General features: G+C 39.5%; 1 protein-coding gene across 3 annotated transcripts in view; it reads left to right on the top strand.

Moving 5' to 3' along the window:
* ec (ubiquitin specific peptidase echinus) overlaps positions 1 to 19,820 on the top strand; it is a 94,705-nt gene extending 74,885 nt beyond the window's left edge. For 2 of the 3 annotated variants that reach the window (XM_028317062.1, XM_028317063.1), the window contains 3 exons: positions 14,147 to 14,446; positions 15,200 to 15,319; positions 15,440 to 19,820. In XM_028317062.1, coding sequence (XP_028172863.1) covers positions 14,147 to 14,446; positions 15,200 to 15,319; positions 15,440 to 19,627 — 4,608 coding nt within the window. In that variant the 3' untranslated portion in view covers positions 19,628 to 19,820. Of the gene's footprint in view, positions 1 to 2,208; positions 2,480 to 9,318; positions 9,717 to 14,146; positions 14,447 to 15,199; positions 15,320 to 15,439 lie in introns of those variants that run through there. The other variant, XM_028317061.1, reaches the window with a different exon arrangement.
* Positions 19,821 to 26,149: the final 6,329 nt, after the last annotated feature.

Below are 26,149 nucleotides of genomic sequence, written 5' to 3'. Positions count from 1 at the left end.
TCAAACTAAATGCAATGCACGTTATGCTCAATTGCCATGCAGTTACATACCTTAATGGCTTCTACTGCCTCAATCACACTCCGAAAGGACAAAAACATAATGACAACTCCGAGCTTAGAGCTTAAGTTTCCTAGCTTCAAGTAGTACTTATGGGGCCAATTTTACATGTAATGAACGCTTAGCGCTGTCGGCTGCAATTATTTCGTAAACACGCGCAAACGCACGCTGACATTTGCCAGCGATTGCTGAACATCTAACGAGCTCTTGTGTGAGCAACCTCGATAGAACGATTCAAAACATTCGATAATCCGTGATGGGTATTCATTCAGATAGACTTGTGAGGGACAAGCGAATTGATGTATAAACAAGTTATTGTGAGAATGGATGGATGGCAGTTTTTCACAGAAACTTACAAAAACAAAACAACAGGCTATAATTCAGGATTTCAGGAATCAATTTCAGTCAAGCTTTACGGTAGAACGACTTATTTCTAATTTACTTTTAATGACTGACTGTATAATATATGTACTCTACAGCCACACTATTCTAGGTATCCGTTAGTCGTTGGTAAATCACATAACGACATATGCGATTAACGCGTACGTGATTGCATAATTACAAAATAGTACAGGTCAAGTACCGCATTGAATCAACTAATTACATACATATAGTTAATAAATTGCGATCCATTGCTTTAAAATAAATGTCAGTCTAATAACCGCACAATCGCATTAATTATCCTCTCAAGTTAACCGTTACTTGTGTCGACACCTTAATTTCAAGACAAGTAGCACGAACGATAACCCGACCCTATTTCCTTTACCGTTAGTGGGAAGAAATGCATCACATGATAACACGGCATCGCATTACGTTATCACTGTGACGCGACGTCACGCCTGGATGCGCCCGCGTCGGGTTGCAGAAACGGCTGCCCGTGAACTCGACGACCTATTCAGTTCTTTATTAATGTGATATGATACAAGACGAATTAAAGATCCGGTTTGCTTGCCCATCTCATTAATATAATGGTGAACATCCTCAATGGATGAGGTCTTTATTGTAACTCTCTTAAGAGCGATAATTTGAGGTTTCGTTTTTAGTTTGGTCAGTTTTTGTTTGCATATTTAAGTAAGTACCTTAATAATCAAAAGCAGTTACCATTAATCGAGGTAATAAATAACTTTCCTTAAATTGCTATAAAACAAACTGGGTTCAATGAATCTTTTAATGTACACAGCTACCGTCCAGCACTGCACTTTAATCTCTAATCTGTTCCCAATCCTATTTTAAAGTTCAACTCATTAGACCTTTTCTGTGTCATTGCGTTACACAATTGTTTCTAAGAACGCTTTATGATATCGAAGTGTGACCAACAGAGATTGTCGCCGCGATGGCCGCTCGGTCGATGCTCCGGTAGAGCTTAGAACTAAGTACTATAGATAGGTACTGTGTGTGCCTAGCCGGCTTAGCACGAGTCTTAATTACTTGTGCTCAATCAGTGCTCAAATCGGTCTAAAATAATCTTGTGAAGATCAACGGTGAAAATACAATACAAGTCAAGTGACAATAAAAAGCTTTGAGTCTAGTTAAAAACGTATAAGTAACGTTGATTTCCATAAATCACATTTGAATAACCTACTTACTGGTGAACACATTTAAATGGCAAAGTCATTTAATTCGCTCACTCGTTGACCTCATTATCCAAATGGCCATGAGCAGCTTTTGAAAAAGAACTGAAGCCTTCCTCAGACACCGTAATTATGTACTTTCCAAATCTAAACTTACCTATAGTAACGTCATTAATGATTTTCTGCTACACATGCACAAGAACTTTCCTGCCCCAACGGCCATCGTCTCTACGAGCTATGTGCCCCGCCCACTGCCACTTGATTTTAGCAATTCTGGTCGACGATCTGGTAAAGGTCGCGGGAAGAGCCTGGATGCGGGCAGCGCAGGACCGTTCATTGTGGAAAACCTTGGGGGAGGCCTTTGTCCAGCAGTGGACGTCAATTGGCTGAAACGAACGAACGAACGAACGATGCACAAGAAACTGCGAATTATTTAATTGGGATTAAGCTCTACAAAAGCTTTAATCTGTGCTATAAGTTTATATCAAGAAAATACGTAACCGGACCCCCACATGAACCTCTTTTGCGTCTCGCTCGCACCCACGCGCGGGCGGCTTGGCGCCAAAGCCTCCGTCGCTTATCTTTGTCGCACACTCTCGCGCAGCCTGTCACTACGCTCGCTGCGTACACGCCGTCTCACTACTGCCGCGGGTGGACGCTCGATCTTACATCGTTCGATAACAAATCGGTGACAAACAAACACACAGCATTATCCGCTGAAATCGCCTTTTCAGCAGATTCGCCAGTGAAGTGCTTACAGTGCAGTGACAATCATTACCATTTATTAATCAAGTGATCGGCATTGTATCTGCGCATTGGAATCCTTGGAAGTGACTTCGTGCAGTGAAGTGGTTTGTTGTTCGCCTTGTCTACGACGGCTCTAAGGCATACTAAATATACATACATGGATTATTTAAATTTCGTCTGACAAGTACCTATTGCAATAAGTAAACGAGAACGGCGCATTTCAGGGTCAAGCGGTTCGATGTATTGAAATAATAAATTGCTTGTGTTTTGTTGCGAAACTACTGAAATCAATTAGGTGGTTTGACACACTTAACATAATTGGTTAGATTTCACTGGCATAGTCATAGTGGAAAATTCAGATTGAAAGCCGGCTATATGCCTTAGTCGCGCCTATGTATTACAACATAGGCTCTGCAATATGCATCAGGATCGTGTCTAATCTATTTTTCGTAATGATAGCGACGCTACCAGCAACTTGACGCCTCTACATGGAACAGTTGTTGTAATGCGTCACTAATTACGCTATTATTCGGTAGCAATAGGGTTGCCGGCACCCTAATAAAGCAATATTTTCTACATTACAGCAATGGGTGGTTCGAATATGAGCTATTGATTTTAGCAAGTCAATAACTTACCAAATCAGTCAAGCAAGCAACGTATTCCAGGATTTTCTTGCATTCAAACCTTATTTGAAGATCTACCACTTTAGAAGAACTATAGTCACCTGCAAGAACGACAATGTTGACGCGTTTATGATACAAAGCATGTCGCACCCTTAATAATATAGGGGCACAACTCAAAATTTTTGGTTTTTTACTTTTTGTACTAGAGAGGCATATTTTCGTCAGTTCTACAAGATGGCTTTCACAGAAATCGAAAACAATGATCAGATTAAAGAGTTCTACATTTTGTGCCCCTTCCATACTTTCATCTATCTTCCCGCTAGAAGGGCTGAATCAGAGACATGCCGATATTTGTCGAATCCGGCCCCCGCGACTGTGGTCCAATTTGGAGTTGTGCCTTTGTGTGACAAACTTTTAAGTAAGTGTTAGTGAGCTAAGTCTAATTAATTCCATATATTTCTAATAATATGTTACATTTTCATTTTTATTACATTGATAAAGTCCCGTTAATCATAGAAAATTATAAAATATAACTTTAACTTTAGTTAGGCGGACCATGGATGGGTGTTTGTAGTTAAATTTATAACTCTCCTATAAAAGTAATTTGCTTCTTGGTATTAATTTTCATACCTATTGGTTGATTAGGAGCCTATAGAATGTTTTATCGCGATGCTAAGAAATAAAGCGGTGGTTATGAAATACTTCCCGACAAATAAACTAATGATTTATAAAATAAGAGACATACCTACGTGTTAAGGCTATTAACGTTCGCTCGGGGCTCGGGTTGGCTTTTTTCTTTGTTTATTTCATGAATAAACGCACTAGTCAGCCAAAAGGTGAATTACTTTAATATGTTAGTGTTATAATTTATAATTATATTCTTTAATTTATTACGGTCACATAAATTGATGCTAATTAATCACTCAGATTCTGAGGACTGAGGATACATCGAATTTATTTTAAAATTATCTTTTCACGTATTAAGTTACTACAATTTTACTGATCAGCTATTAGACCTTGAAATTTTCAGTTTGTCTAAATTTAAGTTCTAAAGTGCTTTTTGTCTTAAAAATGTGAGTTCGTAATGTAATCTTGTGTTAACACCAGTTTTTATTAATATGTGGCAAATATTGTACACAAAAGCAAAGAAAAAAGATCACGGAGTTTGTGATAACAAACCAAGCATACTCTGGGATAAAAATTGTACAAAATAATAAATATTGGGTGTCCAATATCGTCGTAAACCTTGTGTACCTAGACTCTTTGCAATACTGAAGTCAAGCAGGACGTAAAGGGCTTCTATTTGGAGGGCCAAAGATATGTATTGAGCTTTCTAATCACTAAAATGATCAAAAGCAAAATGATGATGAGTACGGAAAAATTAAAAGCAGCTATCTTCGATGGACTGCAAATCCGTGCTCTTATAAAAGACTGTATTTGTAAACCATATAACACAAATTGAATCTGAAGCATGGCTAAGGTGCTTTAGTAGTAAAATATTTTTTGGGGAATGTTAGAACACCAGAATAGATATTCTTGTGTTCAAAATTGGTTGCTAAAATCCTTCAAAAATTACACACGCCAATTTGAGTATTAAATTGTATTTTTTACAATAGCCATTTGAACTGATTCCCACATAATGTGGGTGATTATAGTAAGGGACAAGGAGAACGGTTCCTTCCACCAGGACAGCAGGATAGTTTAAAAAAAGATAGCAAGGTATTGGCTGTTGGACTTTAATAAGTGATTATCCTGAACAAATCCATAACAGAAAACCTTACAGAAAAAGTTTTTGTAGGTTTTTTCTTTATTTGATAAAAAGCATATTTTTTATAGGGTAAGAGTCCCTATCTATCTAAGTAAAAATATTTTGAATGCATAAAATTATTATTTTCATGTCGGGTTTCTCAGAGAAATAGCTAATAGTCTTTATTTTAATCTAATTCGACATATCTAATAATTTTCTAGTATTCAGCACCCTACTCATACTGAATGAGGATCAGTACTGTTGTAGAAAATTCAATAAAACTAGTAACTACNTGAATTGGCTATAAGCTACTATACCGCACAATAACTGTCCCCAATGTTATTGGGCGTAAATCAATATAAAAATCGAATAATACACTTATTTTTAAATATTAGAGAGCAATATTAGGGAATATGCCATATAAAACAATTCAGCCTAAGGATTAGATGGGCACAAGTACAAGTAATACCCAAAATCACAACAACAGAAATAGTAAAATAAAGGCCTAACTTTGAAATTTTTTTTAACCAATTTTTTTACATACTTATAATCAATATTTTCAAAAATGTCTCATGTCAAATTATATAACAGATACCAGTGATGAAGTATGCTTAATTTGAAAGTTGTAGCTGATAAAATAAAGATTTTAGAGCCAATTATGTAAAAAACCGCGATCCGCCGATTGGTTTTTTGGCTTTTCCCAAAAAATTGAATTTTGGAGTTGTGCCCATTCATTATTAAGGGTGCGATGTGTTTGTTTACTCTTTAATGGGTGCTTTGCACACAGGATATTTTGTCTTTAGCAGCCCTGTGCATGCATTGTCTTTATTATACGTGTAAACATTCGCGAACACCCACGCCAGTTGTTTGTCACCCAGCCTCATTGTCCTCCGTAATGCGGTCCCCTCCCACGGCTTACCTGCACCGAGACACTTGTCTGAAAGTGGAACTGGCTCACATTAGGCCTGACTTACTGCCAAATCTATTTAATTAGGCCTCATCAACGATAAAAGATCACCAATGTTCAATTTGCCCAGCTAAGTTAAATCTTAAACGCGGTTCTTGAATTCCCTGACTCCGCGTGTAAACTCTTGAATGAATTCATTAGCCTTTAAGGTAATTAAGGTTTCTATCAAATATTAAGGTCTCTATCAAACTGCTTTATTTATAGATCCAAAATCCAACCTATTAGACGTTTATTATCTCCGTAGCAGATCGTTATATTTCTAATCGGATAATCGGTTAATTCAATTTTATCATTGTATTCAAATACCCTACCAGTCAAATCGAGAGTTCACCGCATTACCGATTGACCGCGACAAAATTCTCGCCCAAGGTACATAGTTCTGCACAATAACCAAAACCAATATCTTCATTAAATCTACTTTTCTTTATCACCTTGCATAATCGTTTATTGCCTTAATTCAATAAGTCATTGCACACAGAAAATCGATTAGCGCGATAACATGCCTCAATCTCGGTTGCGAGAGTTCATCACACTTTGATGCGCGAAACTATAGTTCACTTCTCGCGATTGTCGATAGCGCCACTTCTCGCTATAGACTTTTACCCGCTCACGTAATAGTTTGTCTCGGTACTCGTTTATTATACACTGTAGACCTTTTGTGACTTGATAAAGGTATCAGGAAATGTCAAAAGGTTTCTGAATATAAATTGCAAGCTCCATATTGGACATTGGGCTTAATAGTAGGTACTTTTAATTGTATCTATTTGGTTGGAAATAAGTCAAAGCAATCAATCATATTTGTACATAATTACTACATCACGCTTTTCTGCTATTGTCCTTGTTGAAAAATAAATAACAACCACATATTGTGTCATTATATTTATGAATGTGTGAAATAGTGTGAATCCTAATCAAACTTGAAGGCGAATTGCACTTCTTGATAGGTTTACTATAGGTTACATGTGATGTTGAATTCTGCAGAATAGAGATAATAAGGATGACCTAATGACAATTGATTGCGTTGTAACCTTTATTAGTATTTATTTAAGATTACTGCATATTTATGTCATGTCAATTTACTAGCATAAAATTGTTTAGAAATTATCAAAAAACGAGACTAAAATAACTTTTATTGTGAAACGAAGAATATCAAAAGTAAATCACAATAGCATCTCCACCGAGTGCCGCTGACAAAGCATCTATTAAAACAATTGTCTTACGAACACAAAAATCGTGAGAATGGCAACTCCTTTCAGAGTTTCCGAGAAAAGGTTTGGTCTTAGCAAGGTCTCTGTCGCAAGAATATGACTAACCGATCTCAGATACGAGGATCCGCCTCTTGAATGGTCCGGGGCAGTGACGAAACTGCTTGCCGAAATAGGAGGAAAGGTTGTGACGGTAGTGGATCAAAGACATTTGTGCTAGTTTGTGACCAAGAGCTACTTAAAATAGCGCCCTATGAATATCATGCACTTTGTAGCGTTTTAAAAACAGTAGTTACTGTTTAAAGTTCTTTAATACAGAAATAACATCTTTCACCATTTATCACCTACAATTAAAATCGTGATTGTCCTCTTTAAGACCTAAACTTCTACTTTTCCTCCAGTCACTTGTTTTTGCAAAGAGCTCATGGTATATTATTAACTTTTTATAAGTTTATCACTCAGTTTGAATGAAGCGGGAAGTGAATCTAATAAAATGGCGTATTTCTCACAGTCGTCAGTTAGGCGCGGTGTAACTGGATCGCGGCGCCATGTGAGAACCTCTCACGGCCTGCGCACACGCCTCTATTGATATCATTGCGTCTTTATTTTTACATGATTTCTAAGTTTTTTGTTTTTGAGAAATTCGTTGACTTTTGCACTGAATTGGCAGAAATTTCGCATCGCCTATTAGTAACTAGCGACACTTTTTATATGCCAAGTTTTTCCATTTGCTATTAGAAGAATCTATGTAAACTATTGGCGCTTTGAATGAGTAAAACTTCCTTGTAGGGAAACCTGCTGGATCACATGCATTAAATAGTGACTTTATTTAACGCAGTGCACCTTTGCTTCTACATTCTTGGCCGCAGGAACTCGACAGCATTCTTTGCGCGTGCATTCATTTGCCTGCGCGTAGGCACAATTTTTTTACGGTTTTCCTTATACGGACATTTGAACGCCCCGTTAAACGTACCTATAGTTCTAAGAAATAAGTCCGCGGATTTCGGCTATAAAGTTATGCAAATCGTAAACACGTAATGCCATGAATCAACAAGCAACTTAAGTTAGTGGGCCTAAATCCAATTAGTGCGTCCAATTTTTTTACCGACCTTTTTAGAGCAAAAGAACGATTCATACGCCCGTATCACGAGAACGAAACTTGACTTTTTCAAGTTAAAATTGAGTTTAGAACTTCTTTATAGTCGTTTTATAATACAAGCCGTAGATTCGTTCACGCCGCAATAAAATTGACGCGTAAAATGTAAGTAAATCTTCAAGTGCCTGTGAAACTAACCGAAATGACGTGTTTCGAAAAGTACTCGATACTCGAAGAGGAAACTGACCACACATTTTATAACATCGACATACTTAAGAACTGAGTCACGTTGAGAAAGTCCATTCATGTTAAAATAAAACCTTCAAGTGTTACAATCAGCGGTCTGAGCGAGAATTTAAAATATTCGATCCATCATATGGTAATATGTATTTGAGGGGTTAATTTGTTTGTTTGTCAAATCTTCCCCCACATTCTCGACACATGAGTCATTGGGGTTACAAAGATTCTTGGACTTAAAATAAGACAAACTGTGGTATTTTGTGGCCTTTTATTCTTTGAAGATCGTAAAAACGTCCATGTTTATAGGCTGTAATCTGCAACACTGCACGATTAGCGAATGCCAATGTCTGTTTTATCTTACAACCTTTCTTTGGTCACAAAGGAACAACTGTCCGTTTTTCTAAAATATTTTGTTGTTACTATTGTTTTCGGGAGATAAAAAGATATGTACACATCTGTATAACGCACGTGTTCCAAGCAAACATGCATTTCGTAAGTTTTACAACTTTACCCGAACTCTACTTTGGTTATCGCTATTGAAACATAAACAAAGCGGTCGCGTAGCCGTCTAAGATAGAGAGAGGCTTATGGGGTTTTCGTTACGCGGGAAAGAGATAGCACGGAGCCCACGTGAGCTACGTTAACAATAGCTAACAAAAACCTGTAGGTACCTGGAAGGTACGAGTAGACAGCGCTCGGGTTTCCCGCCCCCGCGCCGGTGTCAGTTCAGTCAGTCTACAAGAAAGCTTTCTACGCGCCGTTCGTACACTTCGAAAGCTACTTTAAACTTTAATGTATTAATTCGGAAAGTTATCAAGTGATCGTTAAAGTTATTTGTGAGGCGCTTAATGCTTAATTACTGGAGTGGCGTGGAGTAACGACAGTTGTTAGTTTTGTTAGCCACCTGGCGCTCAACACGGCAGGTAGCGCGGTTTTCGCGCCGAAATTACCATTCTCTAATCGTATTGACTATAAAAGTTTTCGAACACTAGTCGAGTAGAGTCCAGTGGAATTCGAGTGTATCAAGCGTACGTGTCTCGTTTACTTATTGCTATGTATATTTAGCACGCAGCTATTGTTCTATCGGCTGAAGATTGAATTGTGATTGGCGAGTGATGCGGACTAGTCTTGTGTGATCCAGTGAAACGAAATGATAAAACAAAAAGTGTAGTGACGAGGCAGTGAAATGTCAGTTGGTTCAATGAGATGACAAAGCCGTCAAGATGATAAAGTTTCGGTACAAACGCAAGGAGACGAATGATGGGGAGAAAACCAAAGCCCCCATCCAGAAGCAGAAGATTGAGGGGCTGAGGGATCGGGAGCTGCTCCCTCCCAAAGACCTGCTTATGACGGGTTCGGTGGCTGGTGTCAGGAACAACACCCTTCCGAGGTCCAGGCCACCTTCTGCGGCGAGGAGGGAAGACCACTCCTTGCTCAGCCCGACTACATTATCGCTGTTTAGAGTAAGTTCAATTCTTATGTTCGTTCAATATCTACGAGTATATTCATGTGAATTGCGAGATTAAGTCCTGATAAATAAATAACATCGCTTTGTTTATACATAAGCGGAAAAATACCTGCCATTATTCTTGTATTTACAACTTAAATGTGACTCACCTCATACCTTAAGTTATTCTAAGCACAGGATTTTTAATGATAATGACAAACTGTCCTCATTTAAGACAAGAGAGCACGTCGAGTTTGACTGATGAGTCTGCCCGACCACGCGAAGTGGCACGACTAGCAAAAGACATCAACGAAGCAATTTGCTTGCATAGACCATAGACCAGCCTTTCCCAAAGTGAGCGATAACGCCCCCTTGTGGGCGCTGCAGGTCTAAAGGGGGGCGGTAAGAGACCAAGAAAACAATCGGGGCATTTGAAGTTATAGTCGTTTTCAAGTAGGCGAAAAAATGGGGGCGCTAAAATTAATTTATTCTCAAAGTTTGGGAACCCCTGCCATAGACCATTACTTAGTTACTTTGTCCGCTTAATAATATTTCCCGTAATCATTCCATCAAATCTTGATACATAAATCGAGTGCATGCAGAATCGCTAGTAACAAGAATCGATTAATTTAAATTTCAATCGATTAACCATCGTTAAATTGCAGATAGCCGTTCGCTTAATTGAAAGCTAGTTGTCTACTAAATAGTAATTACGAAGTCTAGCATTAATGTGAGTGAAGACAAAGTACTAAGCTCGTATTACCTAATTGTTAATAAATTGTTACTACCTGTACAAAACCTTATGTCATATTGTTATAATCATATTGTTCAATCAATTAGATAATGACTTTCCAAGTTTCCACTTTCATTGTTTTTTCCTGTTGTTATAGTGAATTGTTCAATTAAGGTGGAAATTAGCATCAATCAGCAAATTGCCTAAACGAATCTGCGGTCAATTATGGTTAATTAATCTTGAACTGAAGTTAAAAATAACAATGATGCCAGAATCTTTGATCAATGGATAAGGAAGTTTTTTGGTACTAACTAAACGATTGCTTTGAAGTACCTATATCTTCTTCGTCATAACATATTTTGAGATGCTCTATAAGTAATCTTAGAGTGGGCCAGTTGCCGGAAGAAAAAATGTTGTAAAATTTCAATCCGGTTACTAGGCCCGTGGACCAAGCTAAAAGTGGGCCAAGTCGCTGGAAGACTTGCAAGTTACAAAGAGGGATAGAGTCTGTATCAAATCTTTTTTGCGAAAATAAACGTCTTCTAATCATGTTGCTTTTAGTTACTGAGAATACAAGTAAGTTTGTATTTTATTCTTTTATTGTATTCTATTTGTCGACTAAAATGGTCTTTAAAATAGCCAACGAACAATACGTTCCAATATCTCCATTACAGTTGTCCTATCGTTTATCATGGACGGCCCGTCGCTGACCCAAGCATTGTAGAAGACTCCAAAGGCAATTTGTTTGTAAGAGAATACTTAACGCACTGATTTCGTATGCATGCGCGAGCGCACTCCTCCGGCCTAGCTCGCCGCCTGAATTCTCTATCGACTCTTAAAGGAAATTTCGTGACGAATTAACAATAAAATATACTATTCATATTACAGTCGTGTACCGAGAATATAAGGATCACGTATTGATTATGTTAAGGACTATCTTATATCTGTTACATGCCCGCTAATAAAACAGAGGTTATACAACAGCTTATGTAGAATTGAGTACCTATACATTTAAGTTACTGAGTCAATGTAAAAAATAACCGGAAATATAACCCTTCAATGTAGCAGGTAGGTAGGTTCATCCTAACCTATCATTAGGATATCTTTTAGATCGGTTTAAACCCCAGTCTAAGTTTTACAAGGAATTTACAGCTGAGATGACTCACATGCGATCTTTTTCTGTGTTTCCTAGAGTACATTTATGTCAGTTTCCACAAGCAAAACATGTGTAGCTATGAAGATTTCCACTAATCAACAATTGCTTTTCTCGATGTGTACTTTACGGTGAAAAGTGGAAATAACGAGCTTTATGTGCATAGAAATAGAGGGCAAAACTTATGGTTTTGATGTTGATGTACCAGGCGATCAGAAATCGCAAGAAGTCACGGTGGGAGCGGTGCACTTCTCACGAGACAATGGGAGCGCGGTTCACAGCGGTGTGCCACTAACGCCACCTGGGTGCTGCACCGTTCCGACTCGTTTCCTTCCACGTGAAAATGCCTTGTTAGGAAATGAAAGAAAAACAACTTGTTCTTAGACATGGAGCTGCAGAATAAATTAGCTCATCTTTGTTTTTGTTATGTTCTAGAATTGGTGCAAGAGTGTAGTTAGTGCCGCATAATATTCACGCAGAGCAGTTAGTAGAGAGTTTATTTTACAAAACAATCACACCATTAATTAACGATTCTAATGAATGATGACATTTCGCCAAGTTTTATAAAGAAAAATATCAATAAATCACAATTTTCCCCATTGATGCTGTGAGAGCGACGCGTGATAGCGGATCATCAATTACCCGCACTAATGAACCCTGCGCGGGCGCCGCAAGACTGTTGGTTTTGCTCAATGACATTTATCATGGCGGAAACGATTCGTTTTGAACTCACGCTAATTATACCAACAAAAGAATGAAAGTGGAAACGATTGGTTTTAGTGACAATTTAGCACAGAGCAAATTAATAAGAGTACTTATTATTAGCGAATTGTGAAAAAAGGGACTATGATAAAAGCCTACCTCGTGTTTTGCTCATTAAAATTTCAAAAAGACTCCAACGCGTCAGTAAATAGACCTTGTAACTACATCTCATATGCGTGATAGAGTCCAAAATGGTACGTGCACCTGTAGAGGCGCTAAACTACGACGCAAGGGCAACAACACCATCCAAGCGATTACGAAAGTCACAAAAACAGCAAACGTCTACAACAGCATCACCGCAGGTCACGGCGCTTGTGACCTATTCGTGCCATACCGGTCTGCCCGCCTTCCCCGGCCGACTCTCGAACTTACGGGCCGCAATTTAAAATTCAAAATCATATAACGGCATATCTGGTCAAACTTTCTTCGTGGGCAGCCTGTTTTTGAGGCTCCGCGCCTTTTTCCTTTCAACCTTTTAGCAGAATCAATGTTTGTGCCTTGTCCCCGATAAAGCTAATATTTGGCGACGATGTCATCACAAATACGTTTGGTATCGAGAGGTATTGTTTACTATACAAATTACATGCATAGAAAATTTGAATGCAATGAATAACTAATACCTACCAGTCCTACTATAATTCTAAACAAAGATGTTTGCATTCTTGTTTTAATCGTTACATTTTTTTTATTACGACAACATGGTTTTGGTTATTCTATCCACTAGCCACACATTAGCAGTAATTTACAAAAGTTGATGCAAAGAAACTAACTTGCCCAATGATTAACCTTCAACTGGTGACGTGACGTCAAATTGACGTCGCACAGGAGAAAACGTTACATATTATTCAAACGGCTTGTTCCCCGCCCCTGCACCCCTCAGTAGCTGCTTCTTTCTTAGTTTGGCGTCCGCCGTGACTGAAATCGGATGTTGCACGCGCTTAATTAGTGAGATAGATTGATATCAAACGTCAATTTGACGTCACGTCACCATTAGTGTCAGTGATTTATTTCATGATCTGTTTCATTTAGTGGTTAAAAATCGAATCCAAATGACGAGGATTTCAAACGTGTTGTATCGGGATTATTAGAAGAAAATGTGAGTGACATCAGCGATACGGAAGATCGATTTTTACACGACACTCACTGCTTAGAATCGGATCACAATACTGCGAGTGAACTATGCGACATAGAAAATCAAGATCCAGCACTATATGTCCAACTAAGAAGATGAAAAGAACATCATACCTCTGCAAAAAGTGCAAGAAACCCGCATGTTTTGATTGCCTAGAAAAATTTTTGTGCTGTTTGTTACCATAATTAATCCTATTTTTTTTTCTATGGGACAAAATACTAAAAATGACTGATTCTTATTTTTTACTTATTGTTTTTTAAGAAGAAAGTAATTTTTGTTAAATTCCTTTGTTTTTTTTTTAATTCTATTATGATTGATCTCATGTCTACAAAAACAGACCAAAAATGACTGCCATGTTTCTAAGCGTTATTTAATTAAAATTTTCAACATTTATTGCGACCAGTGTGTTTTATTTACGAAAACAAACTCATATTCTTATAAATAATGTAATTTATACATTGCTTATGCTGTAAGTCTCCTGAATTTCGGCTTTTTAGTATTACGTCAAAATGACGTCACCTCACCAATACTGTGACCCATATTCACGTCACCAGTTGAAGGTTAAACTGCCAAAAGGTGGACTCATTGCTACAATATATGGCAATCTCATATTAACCTTTGAATGTTATGAATTTAAAATTAACAATATCTTTTATTTGCCAACAGGAGCTGTTCACGCAGCTACAATGGTCTTCAGAGCGCGCGCCCGCTGCCGACAGCCTCCGACGGGCGCTTGGCGGCGTCGGCGCCCGTTTCCAGCTCGGATGCATGGCCGACGCCAGCGAATGCTTCGAACACCTCTTACTAAGAGTCCATGCACACGTGGCCGCCAGTGCGGATAGAAGAGAAGATGACGCGTGTAGAGCGCCGCACTGCGTCCCTCACAGAAAGTTCGCGATGATGCTCGTGGAACAGTCTGTCTGTGGAGCCTGTCAAGCGACGAGCGAACCTCTGCCTTACACACAGGTAAATTTTTCCACTAATTATTAAAAATTTTTAGTCTCCTACTAAGTAGATGTGCAAATACACCTCTTGTTAACTGTGTTCACGATAAATATGTATAATAACAAGAGAAGATCTTAGTGTTAGTTTTATGTACCATCTGAGACTTCTGGTTTCTTCATAGATTGCATCTGCACTCTTGGATGAGATAGAGACATTATGAACAGACGTTACTTAATGATATTCAAAATATTATAAAACTTGTAACCAGCTTGTAACACATTTGGAAGTCTAGATGTCTACTGTTTCCTGTTATAAAGTAAGAAAAAACAGACATAACGTCTTACATCATCATTAAACTGAAAAAAGACGTATTTTATTATTCAAGTTTAATTTATCAGAATTTTATGAAGTCATGCTATCGAGTTCCAATCCAACTGGACCGGTTTAATCAAGTTAACTTGATTTTGCACGAATAAGCAATTTCTTGAAATAAATGATAGCATCAAACAAAATAACTTGGAGACTGCACGATGCCACGATTGAGCGATAAAATGGGACCATCGAGCACTTCGTATTGCAAGCGTGTGAGATATAGACTTGAGCCACTTGTAAAGTCTCAAGGCAATGAAGGCGATAAACACGGTTTAATCAACGAAACTGCAAATTGAAACAGCTAAAGGGAGACTCCATAAATCTTTTTTCAGTTAGCCTTTAAGTTTGTTAAGGAATGTTACAGCTATACGATTACTAAACTTACCTTTGTGTCATTCGCAGATGGTGCATTACGTGTCAGCGACGGCCCTGACGACGCAGGCGGCGTTGGGGGAGCACGGAGACAGCTTCGGTTTGCTTCTCAAGAAGGCTGGCGGCATGGGAGATATCAGAGATTGTCCGGTAAGTTCCTAACTGTTTTTATCACCTTAGTACCTTGATGTGTACCTACACTGTTTTTAGACCTAGCATAGGTGACTACAAAGCAATTGGACTAAGATTGTTCCTTTTTTTCTTCTCCAGAACGCCTGCGGAGCCAAAATCCAGATCTGCCGGACGTTAATGAATCGGCCAGAAGTGATATCCATCGGCATGGTGTGGGATTCAGAGCGGCCGGCTGCCGAAGACGTCGCCGCCGTGTACGCAGCCCTCGGCACCGAACTTCTGCCTTCTGATGCCTTCCACGAGTGCGTGGACCGCGCCTGGGCCGCGCGCGCGCAACACCGCCTCGTCGGCCTCGTCACCTACTACGGCAAGCACTACTCCACCTTCTTCTTCCACAGCAAGCTCCGTCTCTGGATCTACTTCGACGACGCCGACGTTAAAGAAATCGGCCCCGAGTGGGCGCACGTTGTTGACAAATGCCGGCGAGGACGATTCCAACCGCTCCTTTTACTGTACGCGGCCGTCGATGGAACTCCCTGTGACACGCGATATGCGCCGAAGGATATAGTCCCGTTCCCGGCGCCGGAACCGCGCCGAGCTGTCACGCCAGCGCCCGAGCGCCCCAACAACGGATTCGCGCGGCGCGCCGTCACGCCCGGGCCCGACAACGATAACGATTATGTTAGTCGGAAAGCCGTCGAGAACATGCTGGAAGCCAACCGCCGCACGCAGCTTGGCCGCAGTCTGAGCACCGGTTCCGGCTCCGATACAGCTGACCGCCCGCGGGCGAGACGTGACTCGGGAAATTGGAGCGGAGACAGAAATAGCGCGTCGTCAGCTTCGTCCTCCACGTTCGAGAGCCCCTACATGTATACCAAGGGCCGTGGACCGGGCAGCGTCCCCGGCAGCCCCACGCGCAAAGGGGAACTCTCTAGCGGCGGCTCCTGCGACGCCGGCTACGACTCTTACTCCCTGTCGTCCACCGACAGCTTGCCCTTCCAGCAAGTTCTCCGCCACAATCACCCTATGATGCAGATTCCCGAGCTAAAAACGGTCGATAATTGCAAAGCACTGTGCTTGGAGGTAGATTTGCTTCTAGATAAATCTAGACAAGCCGAAAATGCTGCTGATTTCGAAAGAGCTCTGTCGCTGTGCGAAGCCGCGGCGGCCAAAGCTAGCGCGGCGATGGATGAGTCCTACAATAACGCTCACACGATGACTTTCGCCCGAATGAAACACAACACTTGCATCATGCGAGCGCGAAGTCTTCAAAGGCGGATGGCTGGCGCGATGAGGATGACTGAATCACAACAGACAGTCCCCGTGAGAAACACCAAAGGAGGCTTAGAATCGACTCCGACTACGATAGAGATATACGCAACTTTGCCCAAAAAGAAAGGCTCGTCGAAGAAGTCTAAGTGTATCGATGATGATATCGATTGCCCGCCTCGGGAGCGTCCCCCGAGACACAAGTCTCGCGAGGAAGAAAAAGTTCGAGAAAAGCGGTCTCGAAGTGAAGACAGAGGTCGAGCCAGGAAGGAGGCTCCGATTGTCACTGAAAAGAAAGAGGAAGCTCCCGAAGACAAGAAAGCAAACAAAAAGCAGCACAAAATCAGGAGAAAGTTGTTAATGGGTGGACTGATTCGAAGAAAGAACCGGTCGATGCCCGACTTGACTGAGGGTGCCGATGGCAACAATGAAGTCAGTAAAGAAAAACGCGTGTCGTCAGTGGATGATGGTGACGTGGGTAGGAGAAAGGGTGACGATAAATCCAATTTGAGCGGCTACTTATCTGAAGGTCATTTAGAATACTCGGCAGCGAGCGGCACCAATCCTAATCTGGAGAGGAGCAAGTTGATGCGAAAGAGCTTCCACGGCAGCGCTGTGAAGATTCGCAAAGTGCCGCCGCCGCTGCCGCAGCGTACCACTTCCCAGCTTAGCGGGCCTAAGTTTGATTCCGAAGTGATCGATCATGATATTCAGTCGCGTCCTCCGCAGCCGTTACCCAGCGAAGCGCCTCAATACGGGTATTCGCAGGACATGGAGGAAGATGGTGGATTCTCTGAACAGTTTGGCGAGGAACCTCAATCGTTACCTTTTCTACCCTCTACCTACGACGGAAAACCTGTAAACCAATACAACAGGCTAGACGACTCGCCACCCCAAAACTTCCACACGGTCGTGACAAAGGCTATGATTCATCAGGAGCAAAGTCCAGTGAAGAGAGACATCATGCAGAATATACAGCCTTCTCACAATAATATTCAGAATTTGAGTAACGCTTTCGACAACGGTGTCGACGTAGTTGATTGTGCCATGCCCATGCGGAGATCGCCGCAAATGTTCGAGTTGCCGCCTTACCCTAGCCCTATGAACTCGGTAAACCACTCTCGGCAACCGAGCGAGGAGTTCCCACCTCCGCCTCCGCCACTCGATTTGACTCCACTTCAAGATGAACTGAACAATATTCAGCATTCGAGACAAATCGATGTAGCGAATAATAATGAAGTCGAAATACCGAAGGGCTCGTTACTGGCACAACTCCAAGAAAAACGTAATCAAATTCTGAAGAACGAGGAGAGCATAGCCAAGCTAAATCAGATGGAAGCCATCAACACTTCTGGTGACACCTGGCTCAGAGAACTACAGGCCAAGCAGGCAGCTCTCAAGTTGAAAAGATCGGGATCGATAGAAGGCCAGCTATCATCGAACACTGTAGAAAATCTTAGCAACAATGTGAGAAGTCTCGCCTCTAGATTTGAAAACACTGTCCATGATGTGGACAGGACACACATTGGATTCGTTGGAATGTCTGGAAACAGGGATGTCATCAATTGCTCCAACCAATCCAACTCTTTATACAATCGCCGAGCGTCATCATCTTCCATTGACCCTAAACAGATAGAAGAAGACTACAACGATCAGAAAACTAGCAACAACATGTCCTACAATGATCGTTCAAAGCCTAAGAAGAAATCGGTATCTTTCTGCGATCAAGTTATCTTAGTATCGACAGCAGAAGATCAAGAAGACGATAGTTATATTCCTAACCCTATTTTAGAGAGGGTATTAAAATCGGCGATGAATAAGCCGGAACTAACGACAATGCCGCTGCAGTCGGAAAAGCCGTCGCTACAGCGCCAGGACTCTTTCGACAGCCAGTCTTCGCGGTCGACAATATCATCGCTCTCCCAAAACTCATTTGTGCCCAACGATGGTAGCCACACGGACTACGTGCGGTTACAGAATACGTACCCTGCGTATCAGAGCGCCCCGACTCGTCCTCAACAGCAATACAACGCCCAAAAGAATACAGGTGTTTATGGAACGGCTCCCGTGCAAACGATGATGAATCAAAGCAACCCGAGCAACAATCAAATTTATCAGGCGCTTCCATCTAACTCAGCTCAAAATCCCTCCAATCCGATACCATACCACCAGCCACCGTCAGTCTACCAAAACCACAGCGCGAGCCCACCGAACTTTAGTCAAAATCCCGCGAATAGGTTGACTCCGACGGCGCACAACCACGCTTACCAAGCGAAGCACAATAACTTGCAGCGAAGTGTACCTAACACGTACCCGCACCCACCGAGTCAGCTTCACCAAATAAATCAAGCGCAGAACAACGCTTACTACCACAGACTGCCGCAGCACTCCGCGGCGCCCTCATTGCACACTAACAGCTACAACGCCGGCCGGCAGTACCCGACTGTCCAGCCCAATCCCTCGCCGTACCAAAGCGTGCCCACCAATTCGCCGGCCTACCAAAACCCACCGACGAGCTACGCCAGCTCCGAGTACTCTAGTCGTTACCCGGTGAATTCCAATAGTACAAACCACTACAGCGCGGCTCCCTCCCCCTACCAGAGAGTTCCGCTGCCTCACGGGGAAATACCCATCGACAACTACAATGGCACCTACCAGAAAATGACGAACTACCACGACGGCTCGAATCAACGAGCTTCAGAAATGCGCCATTACGCAAACTCCCAACAACAGCGAGCGTATAATCCTGGCATTAACATGGACAACCCCGGGAGTATAGATACGATAGATCACTATGCGTATCAGCCGGCTCCCAAACAGATACAGAAGAAGTCCGTGTCTTTTGAACCCGGCACGAAGGGTGGCACGGAGTCCCCGGTGCCTCCACAGATGAATGGGAACTACCCGAACATGTCTAGTGGGGAAGGCCCGGGGAATGTAGGCCTGGCAATGCCCAAAGCCCCGTGTAATCTGTGTCGCAAAAAGTTTATCAGCGCACCGGCATTGTATTGCCCCGACTGCGACTTTTACATGTCAAGGTTCAAGCCACACTCATAGCAACAAATGAATGCTCATTTTGTACAAAAATAATCTAACTGTATCGTTAAGACTTATGTAAATAATTACACGATATTGATTGATATAATGTGACGGATGAAAATTGTTAGTGCTATTGTTATTATTAAATAACTTGACTGATCTCATTTGAGGATGGATACTTAATTTTAGATTAATGGATGCGAGTCTGTGCTACTTAAAATTGTGAAATAGACAAACGAGATAATATTTACTGTAACATGTATAATAATATAATAGAGAACATCATTTATTTAAGATTAAAAAATGACAATTATTTTTGGTGTTTTATTCCCAACTTCATAAATGTTTTAGTACCCCTATATTTAAAATTATGCTGTTAATCTACTAATCACACCAGTTAAGCAGTCGAAGAGTCTATAATATATAGAAAATAAGTAATTATTCTACTTCTCAACTTCTGTGATGTTTAAATTATAACACCAAAATGGCCTGACGACATGGACCTATCAATGGGCAGTTAACACTGTTGCCGATAGTAGGTACTTTAAACATAAATTCAAGATTAAAATTGTCTGCTTTTGATCGCTCAGAGCAATCTCATTCTGTAATCCTAAGCTAGCATCATAAGTACATACATAATTAATATTTATGTCCATAGCTGGGCACCGTTATAATCAAATAGTTAACTTCGTTAATCGTTAAACCGTTACTAAAAAAATTAACTTCGTTAAACGTTACATTTCGGAAGATTTAACTCAAGTTAATGTTAATCGTTAATCCGTTAACACGTGTTAATAAAACGAAAAAAAAATATTGTACAAATAATTTCGAAAGCTTGTATCGCGCATGGAATTTATTCCTCTTTTATGTTTGCGCTACAAGCTTTCGAAATTATTTGAAAGTTGCATAAGTACAATAATTTTTTTCGTTTTAGTACAACTGCATTTCAGAATAAAAGCTTGTTTTAAAAAAAAGTTTTTTTTTTATTATAATTTTATTACGAGTACTTATACTTTTTAGTTGTATCTCAATCTCAGAGCCTTGGTACAATTACAATACAATTTAGCACCAAAGTGCTCGAAAAGACAAATCCAACAAACCCAAACTCGATAAGTTTCCATCGTTTCGTTTAGGAATTCCTATGGCTACCTCCTGACTCCATCATCAGGACCCTGGACATCATCTAGATTCTAGTACTAAAGTGCTCAAAAAGACAAATCGAACGAACCCAAATTCGATGCGATTCGTTTCATTTAGGAGTTTCTATGGCCACCTCCTGATTTCATCATCAGACCAGCTCAATGGTACCATAACATTACATTGTCATCGTACTTACATAAGTATACTTTCAGCTCAATCGGTTGAACTGGCCTTAATTCAGTTGTAAATAAATAAAAAAATAAATTGCATTTTTTATATTCTCAATTAATTGACAATTACATACTTTAATACCTACTTGTTATTATTGTTTATTGTTATACACTNAAAAATTACAATAGAAAAGAAGCAAAAAGACAAAGGAGCTCCTTGTCTCAAGTTTAAAGAAACAGTGTTGTAACTGAAATCCCTTTGCCGATGTTCTTGTCACACAATGTACGTCTCCTCCATCCCCGTGGAGTGTTTGCTTAGGGTAATGTCTTCATCACACCTATTTGTTTTGTTGTCTCGGGAGCTTGTTGAAGACTTGTCTTGCGTATTTGCTCTCTCACTAGATTTACAACTCGATATTCAGAAACAGATATTTCTAAAAATAAATTTGCCGAACGAATAAAGTAAAAAAAAATGTTTCTGAACGTAATATGTTCAGTGGAATACCATGTAAATCCTCCACAAAGATAAAGAATTTAATGGCTGGGACTTACATCGTTAATAATACAGCAGATGCATCGCTTAGTTACAGGCAAGGATCCAATAGATCTCAGACATAGATTCGGGCTCATCTACTATAATTAATCGACAATGCTCGATGAATCTACCTAAAGCATCTCTCGTCAAGATCCAGGATAAAATGTCGGTAACATGTACCAGACCAGGCCCTAGTTATGTTGTTATTTTGTATTTGGGTCTTTCAGTATAATTTACATTCTCAATGTTGCCAGTCCATCAGCGATTCGGTAGGCGTCCAGGTTTATCCAGTTCGTTTAACGTAAAATTTGCAGAAACGTTTACGTGTTCGTCCTTTATTAAAACAACAAGGCTCATTACATTTTGAAAGTCTGCTTTAGGTAGGATATGACATTCATAAGTTAGTTTGGTAATAAATCGGCCACTAGAAAATAGTATTAGTAAGTACAATTCAACCTATTATTGTAATTATATTGACAAAATAAATGTAAATAATAATTTGTTTATTTATGTAAACTACCAAATACGAATTACATCAAATACGGTTGAAATATGGCCATGCTCTCGATATTATCAACGCGCGGCCAGCCCTCAGGCGAAACGCTACCGAAGGGAAACTGCGTTACGGTGAAATTGACGGAAATTCAGCGCAAAAGCTTTTGGTACGCTACACGTTGTAGCTGTACTATCGGGGACTCTTCCGCCTGACCACTTTGTAGAAATTTTAGCGTAAGCGCATCGCTCCGGTCACGTGCTCACCGCGTCTCTAATTGGTTACGCATTTTACTATATTTTTACTACGACCAATAAGAGACAATCAGGTCTTAGGTTGCAATACGAAATACCATTGTGCACTTTATTGTCATACGGTTAAGGTTTAAAACGAAATGTTTCTTTTTCTTCAATCTTTCTTAGTTTTAGGCTGAGTTGCACCACCTAACTTTGACCGTAACTATAACGGTAACCGGTCCTTTTTGTATGGAGTTTGACAGAATTTTGACGTTTGTTAAAGTTAAAGTAAGATGGTGCAACTCAGCCTTAGAATTTTAATAATAGAATTTGGTTACAAACAAATAGATATGTATTTTTTTTAATATTGTGTTTTTATACGAGGTCTGTCTGCTTTTTGCTTTGGCGATCTGTCGACATATTCTCTCCTTTGATTTTTGTGAAGTTTCGTGATCAATAACCGATTGATTTGTGTTGACCCGTGCTAGTAATTGGACTGTTTGATTGCCTTTTTATTGAACTCCGCTCGATTACTGAACCATGCCTCTCAAAATAATTCTTATATTTACTTACAAACTTATCTATTCATTGTTAACTGTTTAAGTATTATTTAGTTTGAAGTTTAATTGTTATTGATTTAAGACCTTGTGTAAAGACACTTAATGTGCAATAAAAAATTGAATTTGAAATAAAACTAACTGAATATTATAATATTTACGATAACCAATTACCTGGATGTGAGATGTTCCGTTTTAAAGATAAGTGTTTCTTTAAAACGGAAAACAAAATATGCATTAAAAATAAATAGAAACCTATCAGGTATAAGTTTTTATTTACATTCAAGGATTTAAGAAAGTTATAGCCAGATCTTACAATGATTGTTTTAAGCCACAAATATTCCTTAACACTTTACTAATTAATTCAATAACATATTGTTTAAATAAGTTCCGAATAAATTAAATACCTATTAAATAAGTAAAATTCGAAAGCAACTGTATGATTTTGTATTTCTCGCCCTAACTAGCTAAACTAATATCATGAGATTTACACTCATAATATCAACAATAATTGTAGAAAGGGCTACTTTTTTCTCGGGAAATTGCATAGTTACCTCGGAATGTGCGATAGCAATTTTGTGACCCGAGCGGGCAATCGCTAGTTCAAATTTTACACGAAGCCTCATATAATATTTTGTAGCGATTCTTTATTGGGTTTCAAATTGACTAAAATGCGACGTTGCCAAACCAGCGCTACGGATGCGGGTAATAAGCAATACTCAATCCTAATTGCTTTACATAGAGCTTGGTTTGCTAGGGCAAACATCTACAGTGGTGCGCCGACGCTGCTTAGACCCGAAATATGAATGAACGGGGGCGGAGCAAAATCGAGCGTGTGTGTGCAAACAATTTAGGCCCTTAAGGTGTCAAGGCGTTCGAGTCCCCGATAGTACATAAAGATAAACGGATCTTTCTATTAAGATTGGCGCTTGGCATACATCTAAAAGGTTTTTCAGACTTTGTTGTATCGAGATGTCGTCAAAGATAGACGGTACCTCGATTAAGACAATGCCAACTGTTCTTGTATGTAGCATGACTAGCTAGACTACTAACTAGCATGTCATATGATTCACAATCAGGAAAAACTTAGAACAACAGTTAACTTGTAACTAGGTGAATCTATGCAAATTAGTATTTATTTCACTTTAGCATGGCATTATTCGTTCCAATAGTATTACTCAATAAATGAATTAAACAATTTAAATACTCATCAGTCATCTATCTCTCTAGTCTAGGATGATCTAGACAAGCAGACAGACAACAAATCGAATTGTGTTATACATTACTTTATGTATATATAGAGGCATTGTCAGTTAATATAGAGGCATTGTCAGTTAACACGAGGATATTGACATTTTTGCCGACCATATTGGATTTATTTTTAAACGTTTTTGTATATCACTCAATGACACTCATTGTTTATTATAATGATGACCTGCTTGATATAATGATGCTTTTTTTTTGACATGTGACATTATTAATCCATAATTTTTCTGTTCTACTGTATCTATATTAATTTTATCTCGATTTGTTTATTATCTAGAATTTGTTAATTAATTAATTCTGTTTAAACAGAATTTAATTTTAATTTAATTTAATAATTTGTGTATTTTTTTGACTATATATAATTTTATTGTAATCGATGTGGTGACTAAACATGTAAGCGCTTTGGGTTTTCTGTAAGCTTATTATGTTGCTCATTAAATAAATAAATAAAATAAATAAATAAATAAATCATTCGCATACTAATTTTTCAGCTTCAGCTCGTATAATAGCATTCTCATAATTGTATAGTTTATCTAGGTAAAAGTAATCCTTTTCGTTTAGTAGAGTATGGCCTTTGGTAAATGGATCTAGAGAATAGCGCTCACAAACATGCAACCTTATCTGTTTATTGTATCGGTAATTCGGTACAGATGATTACCGTAACAGAGACAGCGTCGTCGTGCAGCCCCGAGCGTTCGCAACGGAAACAGCTCACGCTGGCGAAACCATTTGAGCGAGCATTCGAAAGCTTCACTTTCGTGTCGTTTGATGAGTTACGTTACATGAGAACTCGGGGACAATCGAAAGAAAATCTATTTGTAAGCGGCGAATATCATTCATTGTCTCGGAATAATAGATCAACATGTTACAGACGATATTTTTATGTTATAGGGACTAGGGAGTTTGAATAAACTTTTACAAAGACACTGTTTAAATAAAAATTAAAGTAAAAAATACCTAACGCTTTCTGCTGTCATGACATATCAGCTATGTACATAACTTTTCAAATGACTTACTTGCGTGTTATTTATTTAGAGGAGACGTGTCAGACTTGAATTTTAATACGCTGGGCCCGAATTGATTCCAGCACTACGCGTGGATTCACACATGTGAAGAAGAAACTTCAAATAAATTCTTAAGTGGCTGTGTTCATTAGTATTCCGGCGCTTTCCGAAGTCTAATCCCAGAAGGTTGCGGCGAACCGCTTCGCCATATTCAAATATGGACCAATGTATCTTGCTCGTAGTAAGTTACACCATATTCTGTGGTAACGTGACTATGGGACATGAAATTACAAATTCCTGCTGCAGAGTCCACAAGGAATAAAATTATGTGAAATGTGATCAGTGAAATAAAATTATGTGAAATGAGAGCACGGCTTCAGTGCCAAGTCCAACCATAAAGAATCCATCCTATAAGCATTTTATGTCATTCATAATGCACGGACTGATTAAACTGATTATCCTAGGTCAATCTAATTATCGCTTTTATGGTGCTGTATCAGTCCTAGCTAGACTAGTTCTTGTTGGCAAGCTTTATAGCCGCTATTGCCGGATAATATGGCTCTCTCAGGCTCTTACAATGAGCTTAACCGGCGGCATAATAACGTTTCTTTAAAAGCACAGTAGGAATTACGTGTTAAATTAGTTTCTCATCGATTTGTGTTCTGCGGCTACCCCATTTCTGATATTCAAAATCAAAGTCAGCAACTCTAAGCTTATTTTACTCCCTAAAACAAGAAATTCTTCTAATCATATAGATAGATAGGTATTGAAAAAAAATGAAAGAGGAACAGAAGAGTTTCTGATCTAGCCCTCAGAAGAGTCACGCGCCCATCGTGACTTATAGTGGATCTGCGACTGCTTCTGATCCTTGGGAAGTCGTTTGTTCATGACCTGGATTATTCTCTAACCAGTCTGTTCTGGATAAAGTAGTCCAGCAAGCATTGTCCAAGGAAGAATGAGGACAAGTGCGGCGAGTTCAGTAGGTCGTCGGCCTCGTTGTCCCAAGGACCAAGAAACGTATACGTAGATATGTCATTAAAAAACACTATCATTAAAACAATTACTTTTCCTTTTCATGAAAAAAAAAATTACCTACACAATAACATTTAAACCAAGTATCCTTCATTGAACGTAACATT

This window comes from Ostrinia furnacalis, unplaced genomic scaffold (assembly GCF_004193835.3).
Source record: "Ostrinia furnacalis isolate ACB-3 unplaced genomic scaffold, ASM419383v2 OfSCF6011, whole genome shotgun sequence".
Taxonomy (NCBI): Eukaryota; Metazoa; Arthropoda; class Insecta; order Lepidoptera; family Crambidae; genus Ostrinia; species Ostrinia furnacalis.
Note: the sequence above shows the minus strand (reverse complement) of the source record. Positions and strands in the feature narration are given on the sequence as shown.